At 43.6% G+C, this 15,176-nt stretch overlaps 2 protein-coding genes across 4 annotated transcripts in view; both read left to right on the plus strand.

Moving 5' to 3' along the window:
• LOC101478531 (myosin-9) overlaps nt 1–8,187 on the plus strand; it is a 30,289-nt gene extending 22,102 nt beyond the window's left edge. For both annotated transcript variants that reach the window (XM_004562939.6, XM_014409407.4), the window contains 16 exons: nt 57–269; nt 371–515; nt 595–801; nt 969–1,073; nt 1,553–1,705; nt 1,848–2,096; nt 2,192–2,404; nt 2,500–2,712; nt 3,099–3,260; nt 3,351–3,479; nt 3,574–3,662; nt 3,762–3,885; nt 3,998–4,206; nt 4,393–4,501; nt 4,774–4,946; nt 6,564–8,187. In XM_004562939.6, coding sequence (XP_004562996.2) covers nt 57–269; nt 371–515; nt 595–801; nt 969–1,073; nt 1,553–1,705; nt 1,848–2,096; nt 2,192–2,404; nt 2,500–2,712; nt 3,099–3,260; nt 3,351–3,479; nt 3,574–3,662; nt 3,762–3,885; nt 3,998–4,206; nt 4,393–4,501; nt 4,774–4,946; nt 6,564–6,681 — 2,611 coding nt within the window. In that variant the 3' untranslated portion in view covers nt 6,682–8,187. The remainder of the gene's footprint in view (nt 1–56; nt 270–370; nt 516–594; nt 802–968; nt 1,074–1,552; nt 1,706–1,847; nt 2,097–2,191; nt 2,405–2,499; nt 2,713–3,098; nt 3,261–3,350; nt 3,480–3,573; nt 3,663–3,761; nt 3,886–3,997; nt 4,207–4,392; nt 4,502–4,773; nt 4,947–6,563) is intronic.
• A 737-nt stretch (nt 8,188–8,924) lies between these two features.
• slc25a38a (solute carrier family 25 member 38a) lies at nt 8,925–14,295 on the plus strand. Of its 2 annotated transcripts, none has more exons than XM_004562942.4 (8): nt 8,925–9,176; nt 10,482–10,676; nt 11,148–11,272; nt 11,452–11,536; nt 11,648–11,827; nt 12,647–12,815; nt 12,927–13,087; nt 13,206–14,295. In XM_004562942.4, exons 2-8 carry the CDS (start codon nt 10,662–10,664, stop codon nt 13,326–13,328), a joined length of 858 nt encoding a protein of 285 aa, XP_004562999.3. In that variant the 5' UTR covers nt 8,925–9,176; nt 10,482–10,661; the 3' UTR covers nt 13,329–14,295. The 2 variants fall into 2 exon arrangements, with proteins under 2 accessions (XP_004562999.3, XP_004563000.3); XM_004562943.4 differs by having other exon boundaries at nt 10,568–10,676.
• The last annotated feature ends 881 nt before the right edge of the window (nt 14,296–15,176 follow it).

Genomic DNA, 15,176 nt, shown 5'->3' on the forward strand with positions numbered 1-15,176 from the left:
GTGTATTTAGGAATTCTTCACTAATTATTTTTTCCTGACTTCTTCCTCCCTTTAAGGATTGAGGAAGAGGCTGCACAGAAGAACCTGGCCCAGAAAAAGATCCGTGAGTTGGAAGCTCAGCTCTCCGAGCTCCAAGAGGACTTGGAGCTGGAGAAGCAGGCCCGCGCCAAGGCAGAAAAACACCGCAGGGATCTGGGAGAAGAGCTGGAGGCCCTCAAGACTGAGCTAGAGGACACTCTGGACTCCACTGCCGCTCAGCAAGAGCTCAGGTACAGACATTAGTATAGGAGCAAGTATAACAGCTAAACCTCAACACATCTGGTTGGGTGGTGTTTAGACAAGTCGACTAATCTCTCCTCTTCCTCCATAGGAGCAAACGTGAGACCGAGGTGGCCCAGCTTAAAAAGACTCTTGATGACGAAAGCAAACTTCACGAACAGCAGCTTGCTGACCTGAGACAGAAACACAGTCAGGCCTTTGACGAGCTCAATGAGCAGCTGGAGCAGGCTAAGAGGGTAATTTTTCAGAGCTGGTATTCAGATTCAGTTTTTCTCATTTGTCAGTTTCCTTTACAGTTTGACTGTCCGTCTACAGAACAAAGCATCTGTGGAGAAGAACAAACAGGCCCTGGAGTCTGAGAGGAATGAGCTGTCCATCGAGCTGCAGACTCTGATGCAGGGTAAAGGAGAGTCAGAACATCGCAGGAAGAAGGCCGAAGCCCAGGTCCAGGAGCTGCAGCTCAAACACTCAGAGAGCGAGCGCCAGAGGCTGGAGCAGGCTGAGAAACTCTCAAAAGTGCAGGTACAAATCTTAGAAGGCGCTAAGAACAGATATAGTGATTCCTTCTGAGAGCTGTCAGAATGATCGCAGTTGCATTTTTATAGAAGGCCAGGGATTAACAATTCAGTGTTGAGTGATGGTGTGTCCTTGTCAGTGGTTCATGTTTTTGTTTTTTCTTTTGTCCACAGGCTGAACTGGAGAATGTTAACAGCATGCTGAGTGAGGTGGAGGGCAAGTCCATTAAGGCAGCCAAAGACTGCTCTACTGTAGAATCGCAGCTGCAGGACGTTCAGGTACACTGCCACACAGATGTTAAGCATGCATAACAAATACAGTGTTTAATACTTTTGTTGTTAGTTTCTTTTATAATAATCACTCTTGAGCAAACTGGCATAGACTAAACCTGAAGACATCTTCTGCAAAGTTAAAGTTTGTTAGTTTCTACTTAATATGTACAGTCTTAAGACATGTAGGGAAAGTACAATGAATACAAGTCTTTATTTTAAAGGGATAAAAAGCCCCAGACTATAACAATGAAGTATTTGTCTTCTTTGAAGTTTTTAAGTTGAACTGTAGCAGACGGACTTGACTGTGAAGACACTGGCTTCACATTAAATCATGTTGTTTAAAAGTCTTAACAAAAGAAGAGTGTATGAAGAGCTTTTTAGTGCAACCTTTAGCAGAAATATTTAAAAATGAAAGTATTGGCTGTTATAAACATCTGACTCTGTGACAACATTGCTGTAACTCTGCTTGTCCGTCATTTCAACAGGAATTACTGCAGGAAGAGACGCGCCAGAAATTATCAGTCAACACACGGCTGCGCCAGCTCGAGGATGAACAGAACAACCTGAAAGAACAGCTGGAGGAGGAGGAAGAAGCCAAGAGGAACGTAGAGAGGCAGCTCCAAACAGTGCAGGCTCAGGTAAAACATCGACTTCTTCACATTGTAGGACGCAAACCTGCTGCAAAGAATACCTGCATTTAGTTTTCTGTGGGAGCTCACAGTCGTTTGAATCGCAAATCCATCACACAGCTGACATGACTTTATCCCTACCCCCCCTCAGCTTGCTGAATTGAAGAAGAAGGCGGAGCAGGATGCTGGCTCTCTGGAAAGTGCTGAGGAGGGAAAGAAGAAGTTTCAGCGGGACCTGGAGGGAGTGAACCAGCGCCTGGAGGAGAAATGTGCCGCTTACGAGAAGTTGGATAAAACAAAGACGCGTCTCCAGCAAGAGTTGGATGACCTGCAGGTTGACCAGGACCACCTCCGACAGATCGTGTCCAACCTCGAGAAGAAGCAGAAGAAGTTTGACCAGGTAGGCCAAGTATACACAAGATAAGAGAGCCATTAAAATGTCTTGTGGAAGGAAAAGCAAAATAAAAACACTGCTGCATGTTGATTTTTCTGTAGATGCTGGCAGAGGAGAAGAATATCTCTGGTCGCTATGCAGAGGAGCGTGACAGAGCTGAAGCTGAAGCCAGAGAAAAGGAGACCCGGACACTGGCTTTAACCCGGGAGCTGGAAGCCCTGAGAGAGGTGAAAGAAGAGCTGGACCGCAACAACAAGCTGCTGCGGGCCGAAATGGAGGACCTCGTATCCTCCAAGGATGATGTTGGCAAGAACGTAAGTCAAGAAACATTTCTTTTTCTCTGTAGAGGTATGTTCTGCTCCAGTGCTGTCTATCCTTCGGTTTTCATCATAAATGTTCTTATATGCAGGTCCACGAGTTGGAGAAGGCCAAACGTGCAATGGAGCAGCAGCTGGAGGAGATGAAGACTCAGCTGGAGGAACTGGAGGATGAGCTGCAGGCCACAGAGGACGCCAAGCTGCGCCTGGAGGTCAACATGCAGGCCATGAAAGCCCAGTATGAGAGAGACCTGGCAGGACGCGATGAGATGGGAGAGGAGAAGAAGAGGGCACTGGTTAAACAGGTACAAATATTCATCCATCCAACATTTAGCTGCTACATATAGGTACAGCATTGTTGAAAGCAGGCGTGTTCTGATTCTCATGACTAAAGCGAGTGCGTTTTAGACCAACAATCTGGCAGTTTGGGAATAGGAGGGGGTAAATAGGAGGCGGCTGTTGCTAATTCATAACAAAATGCATTTTTTAGTTGTTCCGGGAGGAAAAAGTACTTACAACCTTAAAAACGTTCTGATTAGGTCTCAATGCTAGCTGGTTGAACTTCAGGAAGAACCAGAATGAGCACCCGGTAGCATAAAGTCAGAAATGAGTTGAAGTTGGGCTTAAAAGTTATCAGTGGAGAGGAACGTGTAGTTTTTCTTGGCTTTGATCAAATCGACGTGCCTTTCAGGTGAGAGAGATGGAGATGGAGCTGGAGGATGAAAGGAAGCAGCGTTCTGCTGCCGTGGCTGGACGCAAGAAGCTGGAGCTGGACCTGAAGGAGCTTGAGGCAGCCATCGACATGGCGAACAAGAACCGTGACGAGGCCCTGAAACAGTTGAAGAAACTTCAGGTGAGTGTTGCCTTTTTATATCTGATCTTTGAATAGGAAACATGGGGTTTGGTCTCAGCTTTTTGACTCTTCTCGTGTTTTTGTCTTCAGGCCCAGATGAAAGATCTCATCCGGGAGCTGGACGACACTCGCTTGTCCAGAGATGAGATTCTCACCCAGAGCAAGGAGACTGAGAAGAAGCTAAAGGGCATGGAGGCTGACATGCTCCAGATGCAGGAGGTTGGCATACACTCACTCATTCACCTCTGTGTTCTGTGCCCCTGCTCTGTGATCTACTTTAACTCACTGCATTTTCTTGTTTATTGCTATGCAGGAGCTGGCGGCTGCAGAGCGAGTAAAGAGGCAGGCCCAGCAGGAGAGAGACGAGCTGCAGGATGAGATCAATAACCAAGCCGCCAAGAAGTAAGACTTCAGTCATCAGTAAAATGAGCAGACCAGAAGTGTTCAGTATCTCTACTTGTGCCATATTTAATCTCTGCTCTCCCTCCTTCCTCTTTTTAGCGCGCAGGTTGCAGAGGAGAGGAGGCGACTGGAGGCTCGTATTGCTCAGCTGGAGGAAGAGCTGGAGGAGGAGCAGTGCAACACTGAGCTGGTCAACGACAGGCTGAAGAAGGCAATGCTTCAGGTTTGTATACACATGCAAACATTTTTAGACTCTGATTTGAAGTTCAGATGACTAAAGATGCTTAAACATTTAATATGTAGAATGGAAATAACTGATTAATTTTTACATTCAGACTGACCAGATGAACGTGGAGCTGACTGCAGAGCGCAGCACCTCTCAGCGTGTCGAAGGGGCTCGTTCCCAGCTCGACCGTCAGAACAAGGAGCTGAAACTGAAGCTGCAGGAGCTCGAGGGAACGGTCAAGTCAAAGTACAAGGCCAACATGGCCGCCCTGGAGGCTAAAATTGCTCAGCTGGAGGAACAGCTGGATATAGAAACCAGGTAAAAGCCACTGAAGCGGAACCATACGGACACAATTGTTATTTCAGACTTGCTTCCAGCTAAGCCAGCTTTCTTCTGATTGGCTATCTCTTGTAAATAGGTTAGATCCACAGATTAGTGGGGCCTGAGATGACCATATTAGAAAAAAAAAGTGTCTTTTGTCTGACTGTTATGTTTGTGGCTCAGGGAGAGGCAGACTGCCACCAAACTTGTGAGACGCAGCGAGAAGAAACTAAAAGAAGTCATCCTGCAGGTGGACGACGAGAGGCGCAACACCGAGCAGTACAAGGACCAGGTGAGAGTTTCTTTACAGTAAACTCTGTCTCCCTGTTGTGGCTTTTCTGAGTATTTACAATGATGACTATGAATATCTGTGCATTATGCAACAAGTCAAATATTTAAATGAATTGAAAATAATGTAATGCTCCAAATCGAAATCAGATCTATTTTGACATTAGCTTTGTAGCCTTCATCAAAGGGAGACGTTTTTGTGCTTCTAACTTTATCTGGGCTCAAGCAAAAGTTTTTAATTGTATTTATTTATTTATATTTTCTCTTCTCCTTCAGGTCGACAAGTTGAACTCTCGCATGAAGCAGCTCAAGCGTCAGCTGGAGGAGGCTGAGGAGGAGGCTCAGAGAGCCAACGCCAGCCGAAGAAAACTTCAAAGGGAGCTGGAGGACGCCACAGAGTCTGCTGATGCCATGAACCGTGAAGTCAACAGCCTCAAGAGCAAGCTCAGGTGAGAAAAGCACCTGTAACACAGCAGAGGCTTTCATTATTATCAGAATACTTTATTGATCCCTGGGGGAAATTTTTTTTTTTTTTTTTTAACAGTGCTCCATTATAAACCAACCTTAACAAGACAGATAATACGCTAACTAAGAAGATAGATATATACTCATCTTGAGCTTGCTGTAGCAGTCCTGCACAGATCAGCTGAAAGTGCAGGAAGCAGGCAAACTGCCTACCTGCCCTCCCCCCAGCTGCCCTCTTCTGCTTGTGCCAGCCATTTGGATTTGACATAGTAGACAGGATATTGACGGTTACACGCTCATGCAATAAACATGAGGATATATCACAAGACACGATGAGATATCTGCTAACTCTACACAGGGCCATTTAGCAGTTGTGGCAGTTTGTCTTGAAACGACCATAATCTCCACATTTCGCTTTACTTTGCATGATAGTGTTTTGACTTGAACCTCAATTATTCAATTCAATTCAATTTCTTTATTGTCCCACAAGGGGAAATTAGTTTAGCAGCAGGAGGATAAGAACAAACAGAACAATACTATAAAACAATAATAACAATAATAATGATAGAAAATTCAAGGACAATTATTTGCCATTAAGGAGACAAGACGCAGTAGGGATAAAAGAGACCTGGAGTCTTTTAGTCCTCCTCGGAGGTACTCTAAAACGGCGGCCGGAAGGCAACAACTCAAACTCACTGTGAAGTGGATGGTTCACACAATTAATAATAGAATGAGCCTTTCTAAGCACATTTCTATTGTAAATGGCCAAAAGTCCATCTTGCCAGCGCCCTGAAATTTTGCTAGCAGTTTTTACCAGAAGTCCCAACAGATTCTTATTCTTCACCGTCAGGTTACCAAACCAGGCAGCGATACAAAAAGACATCACAGATTCGATAAAACTTCTATAAAACAAGGACAACATCTCAGATGAGACGTTAAAAGATCTCATTTTCCTTAAAAAGAACAGTCTTTGTTGAACTTTTTAGTAGTGGCATCAGCATGAGATTCAAAACACAGTTTATGGTCAAGTACCACACCTAGATATTTATAACTCTCAACGATCCCAATATCGGCAGTTTTAATGATAGTGGGTGATGAGCTATAAGAGGACTTCCTAAAATCAATAATCATGTCTTTAGTTTTTGACACGTTAAGTGAGAGGAAGGACTCATCACACCAATTCACAAAATCATCTACAACCTGTCCATGGCCTGACTCGTCCCCCACACGATCACTGTGTCATCAGCAAACTTCAGGATGTGTCTGTTTGTGAAATTGCTGCGACACTCATTTGTGTACAGAATGAACAGAAGGGGAGAGAGGCAACAACCCTGGGGTGATCCAGTAGAGGAGGAGAGCACATCAGAAAAGACATGATTTACCCTCACACATTAGGGTAAATCATGTCTTTTTGCAAATGGTCAATTAGGGACCATTTGCAAAATAAGCCTTAATATATTTGTTAATTTTTTTTTTTCTTACATTTCTTTGTAGACATTGCACTTTAGTTCGAAAAACACATTACTTATGTCTTCTTTGTTTTTTTTTTTTGTTTTGTTTTGTTTTTTTCTCATTTATAAATTCCTTTCTCTCTCTTTCAGGCGTGGTGACCTCCCCTTCACCACACGCCGCACCATTCCTCGCAGCAGTGGTGGCGGCGGTGATAGTGAGGAGGAGAGCGAGGTGAAGAGTGAAACCCCCGAGCCCAAGCCTGAATGAACTGCGCCTCTCGACTCGTTTAAAAATTACACCATAAATAGACCCAAAAACACACATGAGCACACATTACTGTAACTCCCAAAACGGAGACGCAAACATACAAATGTTGTCCAGATTAGCCACAGGGATGCAGATTAACATCTGATCTCGCTCTTTCTCTCTCGCAGTGACGATCTATGCATTCTCAATGCAGACACACACACCAGACGCCATTAAACTGGGACAATCACCATACTGACAAACACACACTTTTGTTTTTTGGGGGGGGCAAATTTCTCTGTTGCTTAATTTTTCATTCTCTTGGAAAAATGAAAATATTTTTATAAGGAAACATTCCACGTGTAATAGTCCCTTTAGGATCTATTTTTCTAACTGAAGAAAAAGAAGTATAGATAAATGAAGACAGATTACTGGAAGGGGACCAAAGTAATATCTCAATCTATAGAATAGTTTGGGTTTTCTTTTTTCTTTTTTGTATGCAGACATTTTTATAACGGTTAAGAAAGGAAGTGCTTCGTGTTTGTTATGCTCTTGCCTTGGTCTATAAAGGTGGTTTATATGCTGAAATGTATTCTAGCAATTTAGCTGCAGTTAGCACTCGTGACTATGCTTTTTGGGCTTGATCATTTTGTTACACACATTTCATGTGGAAACATTAAATTTGAAGGCTTTCAAGCAACAAATTGGCAACTTGTGAATCTATTGAAGGTATTTGATTGCGACTGTGCTGAAATTTCCTGATTTTTAGCACTGCATTTGGGTTGTGTTGGGGAGGGGGGGCATTTTAGCCTAGATATTATCATAAACCACTGCATTTGAGTGTTTCATTGACACAAAGCTTGAAAGTTTTGAATACACGGTGCACATCCCAATTTAGTATGTGTGCGCACACAGCCAACACACACTAAAGGCCTTAAATGCAGCAGAAATCTCCTGGGCAGGGTCATTTATTTTTCTGTTTATCCCCATCAGTGTTTTGTTTATTTGCTAATGTTCAGGGTAAAGTTTAAATGGGGTGGTGGGGTAGTCTCTTTACTCACAGCACACACTGTATTCTCAGGGTACAGCTTGTTGACAGAAGTTGCTGATTTTTATCACAAACCAAAGGCACATTCATGTGATACGGATTGTAATTTATCACTTGTATGCTAAAGTCTGACTGGCCTTTAAGATGTCATATACGCCAGGTTCTGAGTAGATGTATCAGATAAACGAGCAGTCTGTGTCTAAATGATGGAGAAACCCCAACAAGCTGTGCCCGAGGTAGCTTTTGGCTCACACTGCTGGAAAGTGAGAGGAATGTGTCGTAACTTAAGACTTACGGCTCACAGTTTAAACAATCACATCTTTCGCACTTAAAGGAAATCCAAAAGTGGGGGGGGGGGGGGGAGAAAAAATAAACTGCATCTCGATTATTGTAATGTTTTTCTGTCTGCACCTCTGGAATGGAAATCATGTTGTGAAATGTTGGAATTATTACGATTAAAGATGCTTTCTAAACTGCCACGTGTTGTCTGTCTGCGTTTTTCTTTTCTTTTTTTTCTTTTTTTCCCCCTAATGCTTACTCTTTTGTTTACATCAGAGTTCACACTGAAAGAACAAGGGTTAAGTTTGAAGGTCAGAACCAGACAGCTCAGTGGTGGATCACATTTGTAATTTATAAAGTGTTGCGTCCCCACCAGCAGACGGCAGCCAGGGTTTTCCATCATGCTCGTGAGGAGGAGCAAAAGCAGGTCAGAACCGGTTTAACTGAGTAAGAGTAAACGTGGATGAAAGATATTTTATTTCTAGTTTAGACACTAATAGACGGTAACTTAAAAGGAGAGAAAGGTTATGTGTAAATTAGAGTCCTAAACAGTTGACTGTGAAAATGCTACAAGTACTGCTGTTGGCTAAATGACTGCTAGTTGTACTTTTGTGTATTTCAGTTTTTTATTATACTATCTATCCTACAATTGACTTGGTTCTAATTTAGGGGGGAAATTACCTCACTCATTTTTGTTTTAAATTTATTTGGTATAGTTTCATTTCAATAAAAACTCAAAACATGTTTCGTTCCGTTCAAATAAATACATTGTAATTTTTTTAAGTTAATTAGTAATTTAATTTAAATTTAACTTAAAAAATAGTCTTTTTTTCTTTTTACTCACCCTGGCTTCCCGGAGAGGCGCCCTTATCTTGCGCACGTCACAGCCAGAAGCTGTTTAACCAATCAGAAGGCTGTATCGCAGATGGGCGGTGCTTCCGCGTAGTTTCTACACGCTGCGTCTGAGAACAGGAACCGGCCGGTTTGGGCTTATCGCAGAGAGATAGAGAGGCGGCTGTCAGGTTTGGTGGTACATTGCAGCTCTTTAGTGGGGAGTGGTGGTGAGGTTTGTCTTCGCCCTGCTTAGAGTAGTCAATTAGAAGAATTTGCGCTCAAGCGTAACTTCGTTGATGTTATTTATTTGGACTTCGGCGGGGAGAGAAAAACAATTGGTGGACTATAGTTAAAGGTGCGTTAGAGGGAGAGCTCAGCAGAGCCTCAATACACAACATTACACACACGATTTTCATCAACGCGCTCTTTTTAAAAAAAATGTTTTTGAAAACGTGTTGTCAGCTAATCTGTCAGAAGTCCTGCGGAAAGTCGAAGGAGACACCTGAAGTAGGCCCCCTTTTCAATATAAACGCCATAGTGGGAAGACGAAATGTATTTTAAACACAAAAATCAGCACATCTGGTCTTTGGCACGATTATAAAAACTGTTGGTGTAATTAGATTGTTGGGTTACAGTATCTTGTTTTTGGCGTTTTTATTATGCATAAAATCCACAACTTTGCATGATTTGCATGACTTAAGTGATTCAAGTAAAATCAGTAAATGCGACTGGAAAGGATGTGTGCTAGCTCCATGTAGATGAAATTACATTATTATCTTCAGACCTTAGATTTTAGTCTGAAAGCCCAGTAGTACAGATGTTCCACAAGGATCCCTCCTCGGTCTTCTTTACTTCTTTTTTTTATTTTTAATGTTATTTAGCATATCAAACAGTGTTATATCTCTGTCTTTATAACTTGTTTTATATGTCTCTGGCTCTTGACTTAATTTGGACATTGCACATTTGGAGCCTGCTTTCGATGTATTTTAATTTTCTTTCATCTTAAATAAGTGCTTATTATTTTCTGCTCATCAAAGCAGCCTGCTTGGAAGCCCTGGATAGACAGTAAATGAATCTTAACACACATGTGGAACACATAGAAATTGGAGATTTAAAGTAATTGTGTGTGCTGAAATATTCCTGAGAATGAGATCACCGCACAGTCTACAGTTGTTTGTTTCCTATTAATTTTATGCATGCTTCTCCCTCCTACCTGATGGTGCTTCATTCTCTTTATCACCCTGTGCTGTATTTCATCATCTCAACATCTTATGTTGAAAAAAATGCAAACAGTGATGTAAGGGTTTTATTTCTAAGGACAGCCAGTGTTTTCTTTGCTTACACTTAAGTGCAGAATGCCAGCTCACAGGGCTTTCCAGCGCTAGCTGTGTCTCTTATGTACACTGTGGAACTGTTTTTGGACACTGTGCTCAAAACAAGAGCGAACAGTCTTTACTTTTGACGTACTCGCTCACGCTCTTCACAGTCTCGTGAAGGACACGCAGCAGTGTCTCATGCACCGGGTCTATCCTAATTTGTAGCATGCTGATCTTTGGTCAGTTAATGAGTGGCCTTGTGTATCGGGTGGGGGCAAATAGGACACACGGTGTTGGTCAGGCAAGCTTTATCTATTCTGTGTGCGCACTGTCCCCTCATTCAGACAGCAGAGCTGCGCTCCCTCACCATCTCTCCATCCCTGCTCCTGGAAGGCCAGTGTGAGTAACTCCTCTTTCTCCCTCTAATCAGAGGGAGACATTTCAGTGGACGGCAACGAGGGGAGGAAGCCAGAAGGTTTAGTGTATTGCAAAAACGTCTTGAGAAGTGACCCTCGAGAAGAAACATGGAACTTTTAGTGGTGAGTATTAGATCTCCGTTTTGTTACATCAGAAGCTCCATCCTTATCAGTGCGTACATCCTTATTAGGTAACTTGAGATCAGGGCGTCCTGTCTGACTGATAACTTTTGGAAATACTGATTAACTAATCCACGGTCTAAGAGTCTGACGGCGGTTAAGGTGAAGAAGAGCTGCTGAGTCATTAAGCTGAGGGAGCAAACTCTGTTGTTACATCACATGTGAATGGTACTGTGAGGCTGGGCGTTATAGGGGAAAAGACGGTTGGAATATTGAAGTGGTATTAAATTATTTATTTACAAAATATAAACATGGTTTAATAGAGTCACTGTCAGTGGCGATTACATCTAAGTAGTTTGTTGTTGTAAGTGTGCATTAAAGAGACAGAAATATGCTCTGTAGGCATAGTCATGACAGTCAGGATTTTAACTAGAAATGCAAATGAAATTTGCCCCCCTCCCCCACAACCCTCAGGTGCACCCGGCCATCAAAGCCTTCATGTGTGGCTCCCTCAGTGGAACCTGCTCCACGCTGCTGTTCCAGCCTCTCGACCTGGTCAAGACCCGTCTGCAGACTCTGCAGACCGGCGTGCAGCCTGGGTGAGTGTGCATGCACAGTTGTCAGTGTCGCATGCTTTCCTGTCTCATAAGATCCAAAAGCTGATTTTATTTATTTATTGACTGGGTGAACTCAAAAAGCATGACATTGATTGACCTTTATAGGCCGCACTGTTTTTGGCTTTCGGTCATCTTATCTGATGCCTGTATTGTTTCTTCAGTTCGGGCAGAGTGGGGATGGTGTCGGTGCTCCTCAGTGTGGTGCGGACAGAGAGGCTGCTGGGACTCTGGAAAGGAGTTTCACCGGTTAGAGCTTCTGTATACTCGAGTCTACCTCGTGTACAGATTTAGTCACAAATTCCTGCTGTGTGAGCCACCATGCATCTGACAGTCTCTCTCCTCCGTCTGCTCCTTTAGTCCTTCATCCGGACCATCCCAGGAGTTGGGATCTACTTCAGCACCTACTACTCTCTGAAGCAGCACTTCTTACAGGACAGATGCCCAGGGGCCGCGGAGGCTGTGCTGCTGGGGGGCGGAGCCCGGACGGTGGCGGGGGTAGTGATGCTGCCGGTTACTGTCGTCAAGACACGTTTTGAAGTAAGCAGTGTCCAGAGAGGGGTGTACTACGAAGCGAGGTTAATTGGTTAGTGAGGTATGTCGAACTTCAAGTCGGAGATTTCAATGTCACCTGGTGGCTCTCTAGGTTGCCATGGAAACCTGGTGCTGAACACATAATCTGTCTGGAGCAGGTTATATTCAGTTTAGGTTTAAAATTGTCTCGTGGCTCTGTGTATTCGCTGATTAGTGCTGATAAGTGATTTATGGATTTCCTGCTGAGTCAGCGCGTACTAACTATAGATACAGCAGTGTAGATTTTCTGCTGCATATTTCTCAGTTGCTTTATTCATAGCACCAGTGTTGCCTTTTTGGTGTATGTGTTTTATAGCCTGTTCTTTATAGACCTCAGTCACGTGTAACTCTGATAATGACTCTGACTGAAGTAGGCGGTGCTCAGTCGTTTCATTGTATGTGGAAGAAGGGTGAAAAAGGTGTGTCAGATACCCTCTCTTCACATGAGCTAAACCCCAGAGCTTCTGCGTCTACTTACATGAAGTAATTCATGAATATAAGATTTTTTGAAAAGCCTAAAATAAATAGAATATGTTTCTATAATACTGTGTTAAAAAAATAGATAGAATTTGGTATAATTTCAATTGATTATTCTTCTGAAGTGAAAGAAATTCTTTAAAACAAAAATGCATCTGTGCAGCTTGTATGTGAAGAAAACATATATGTAGACAAATGTTTACTTCATTGATATTATTGTTTGACCTGTGCAGCGTGCTTTCACTTTAGCGTTGCGTTCATATTGTGCTGTTTTATGCATGAACTGAACCAGACGTCTTTGTGTTTCAGTGTGGCAGGTACAGTTACGGGAGTGTGATAGGGGCTCTGCGCAGCGTGTGCCAAACTGAAGGTCCCGCGGCTCTGTTCTCCGGCCTCATGGCCACTCTCCTCAGAGACGTTCCTTTCTCCGGCATCTACGTCATGTTCTACAGCCAGACCAAAGCCTCACTCCCCAAAGGTAAGTATGGACTCAGAGAGACATTTAGTAGCTTAAGAACGAGAAATATTCGCATTTGGAGTTCTTCTTGGTGTTCATTTAAATACACATGCTGGCCTATCTTCCTTTTAGAGATCAGCACGTCTCCTGCGGCTCCTGTGGCTAACTTCAGCTGCGGGGTTCTGGCTGGCGTGTTGGCCTCCCTCATCACTCAGCCTGCTGATGTGGTCAAAACACATGTCCAAGTGAATCCGCAACTCAAGACAGCAGAGGCCATCAGATACATCTATATGGTAGCTGTCTCAATCTTCCTTCTTGCTCTGCTGTGGTTTTAAAATTGCGTTCCATGTATCGTGTTGAATAAGCTGGTTTTAATCAGCTGCATGCCTCACTTTGCTCTCACTCTCTAAGGAATATGGACTCCAGGGCTTCTTCAGAGGGGCCGTTCCTCGGTCTCTGAGGAGGACCATGATGGCGGCCATGGCGTGGACCATTTATGAACAAATGATGGCGCACATTGGGCTGAAGTCCTGAAAGTGATCAATGTTGAAAATGTTGTAAAAGGAAGAAGAGATATAGATGGAGTTGCAGTGAATGAGCGCACAGGAAGGAACTGGAACTACTGCAGTGCTCGTTAGCGTGTCAGAAGCTTTCAGTGACCGATTTCACTCAGAGTCTAAGAGACATGTGGGAGGTCTCCTGTACATTTAGTGTCTTACTGGGTGTGTCTGAAGGTCAGAATGTGCAATATAACTTTAAAAAGACTTTCAAGATGATACAAAAATGCTCTGATATTTTTCTACTGCACTACTAATTACACAAACTTTGGTGATTTTGCTCCAACTATTTGGACCATGTTTGAGAAATCCCTTCAGAGTTTTGCGTGTGCTCCTGGGGGGCTTTTTGTGACAAATGGTTTCTTCCTTCTTGTTGTAAATTCACTTCCACATATTTAGGAGTCTTCGCAATCTGCAGGTTAAACTTGGCAGATCAAATGCTTTTGAGTGCAGATTAACTGGGAAATGTTCACTACACACTAGCCTGGCTGTTGTAGGGCTACAAATAAGATTTGGACTGTATGCAGAAACAATGTCTGTGTCTCTCCACAGTGTTCTAAAACTCTTTGAATGGCAGGGAAACCCTGGTCTGAGTGGGATTTCCAAAGCCTCAGATGTTTGCATGCTGTGTGCAATGACTCAGCCCATGACTACTACAGGCAGTGAGCCAGATTAAGCCCAGACTTATGCACTTTAACCTCAGCATATGTTCAAAATCTAGAGAGCTTCTTAAAGACAAGATTGTGAGTCTCCATGTGTAACAGTGTTATTTATATTCTGATACTTTATTTAAGTGTGTGCTCACTTGACACGTGCATTTGCCAAAAATTCATCTGCCTTAAAATGTCTTTGGAGTTTTTTGATATTTGTTAAAAGTGGTTTTTCATGCAGACGTTTTCACTTTTTAAACATGTCAAACAAAATAAAGTTATTGGAAAATTTCATCTCTGTGTTAATTTTATTAGGAGAAAATGACCAAAAGTCATTTTGGTCATTTTCAGGGGTTCGCCTTGTAATCGGAAGGTTGCCGGTTCGAGCCCCGGCTTGGATAGTCTCGGTCGTTGTGTCCTTGGGCAAGACACTTCACCCGTTGCCTACTGGTGGTGGTCAGAGGGCCCGGTGGCGCCAGTGTCCGGCAGCCTCGCCTCTGTCAGTGCGCCCCAGGGTGGCTGTGGCTACAATGTAGCTTGCCATCACCAGTGTGTGAATGTGTGTGTGAATGGGTGAAGGGGTGGCACGGTGGTTAGCACTGTTGCCGCACAGCAAGAAGGTCCTGAGTTCAATTCCACCATCAGGCCGGGGTCTTTCTGTGTGGAGTTTGCATGTTCTCCCCGTGTTTGCGTGGGTTCTCTCTGGGTACTCCGGCTTCCTCCCACCGTCCAAAGACATGCAGCTTGTGGGGATAGGTTAATTGGATAATCCAAATTGCCACTAGGTGTGAATGTGCGTGTGAATGGTTGTCTGTCCCTATGTGTTAGCCCTGCGACAGACTGGCGACCTGTCCAGGGTGTACCCTGCCTCTCGCCCAATGACAGCTGGGATAGGCTCCAGCGCCCCCTGCGACCCTGAAAAGGACAAGCGGAAGCGAATGGATGGATGGACCAAAAGTCATGCCTGAATTTTAAGCTCGAGTTCAGTACTGATTACTCTGTTATGTGCACCTAAGCTAGTACCAGGCTGGACCCTTTTGCCTTCATAACGGCATTAATTCTGCAACAGGTTGCAGAAAACCTCCCTCAGAGATGTTGCTCCATAATGAGGTGACTGGAAGCCATTTGAGTGCAGTGAACTTGCTGTCATGTTCATGAAAAGTTGAAATGTGTGG

Source organism: Maylandia zebra, linkage group LG4, assembly GCF_041146795.1.
Source record: "Maylandia zebra isolate NMK-2024a linkage group LG4, Mzebra_GT3a, whole genome shotgun sequence".
Lineage (NCBI taxonomy): Eukaryota > Metazoa > Chordata > Actinopteri > Cichliformes > Cichlidae > Maylandia > Maylandia zebra.

Bases quoted from the DNA above. Each gene is read 5' to 3' on its own strand.
- slc25a38a (XM_004562942.4), top strand. The intron at 11,273-11,451 runs GTGAGTGTGCAT...TTGTTTCTTCAG, and splicing joins CAGACCGGCGTGCAGCCTGG to TTCGGGCAGAGTGGGGATGG. The intron at 11,828-12,646 runs GTAAGCAGTGTC...TTTGTGTTTCAG, and splicing joins TCGTCAAGACACGTTTTGAA to TGTGGCAGGTACAGTTACGG.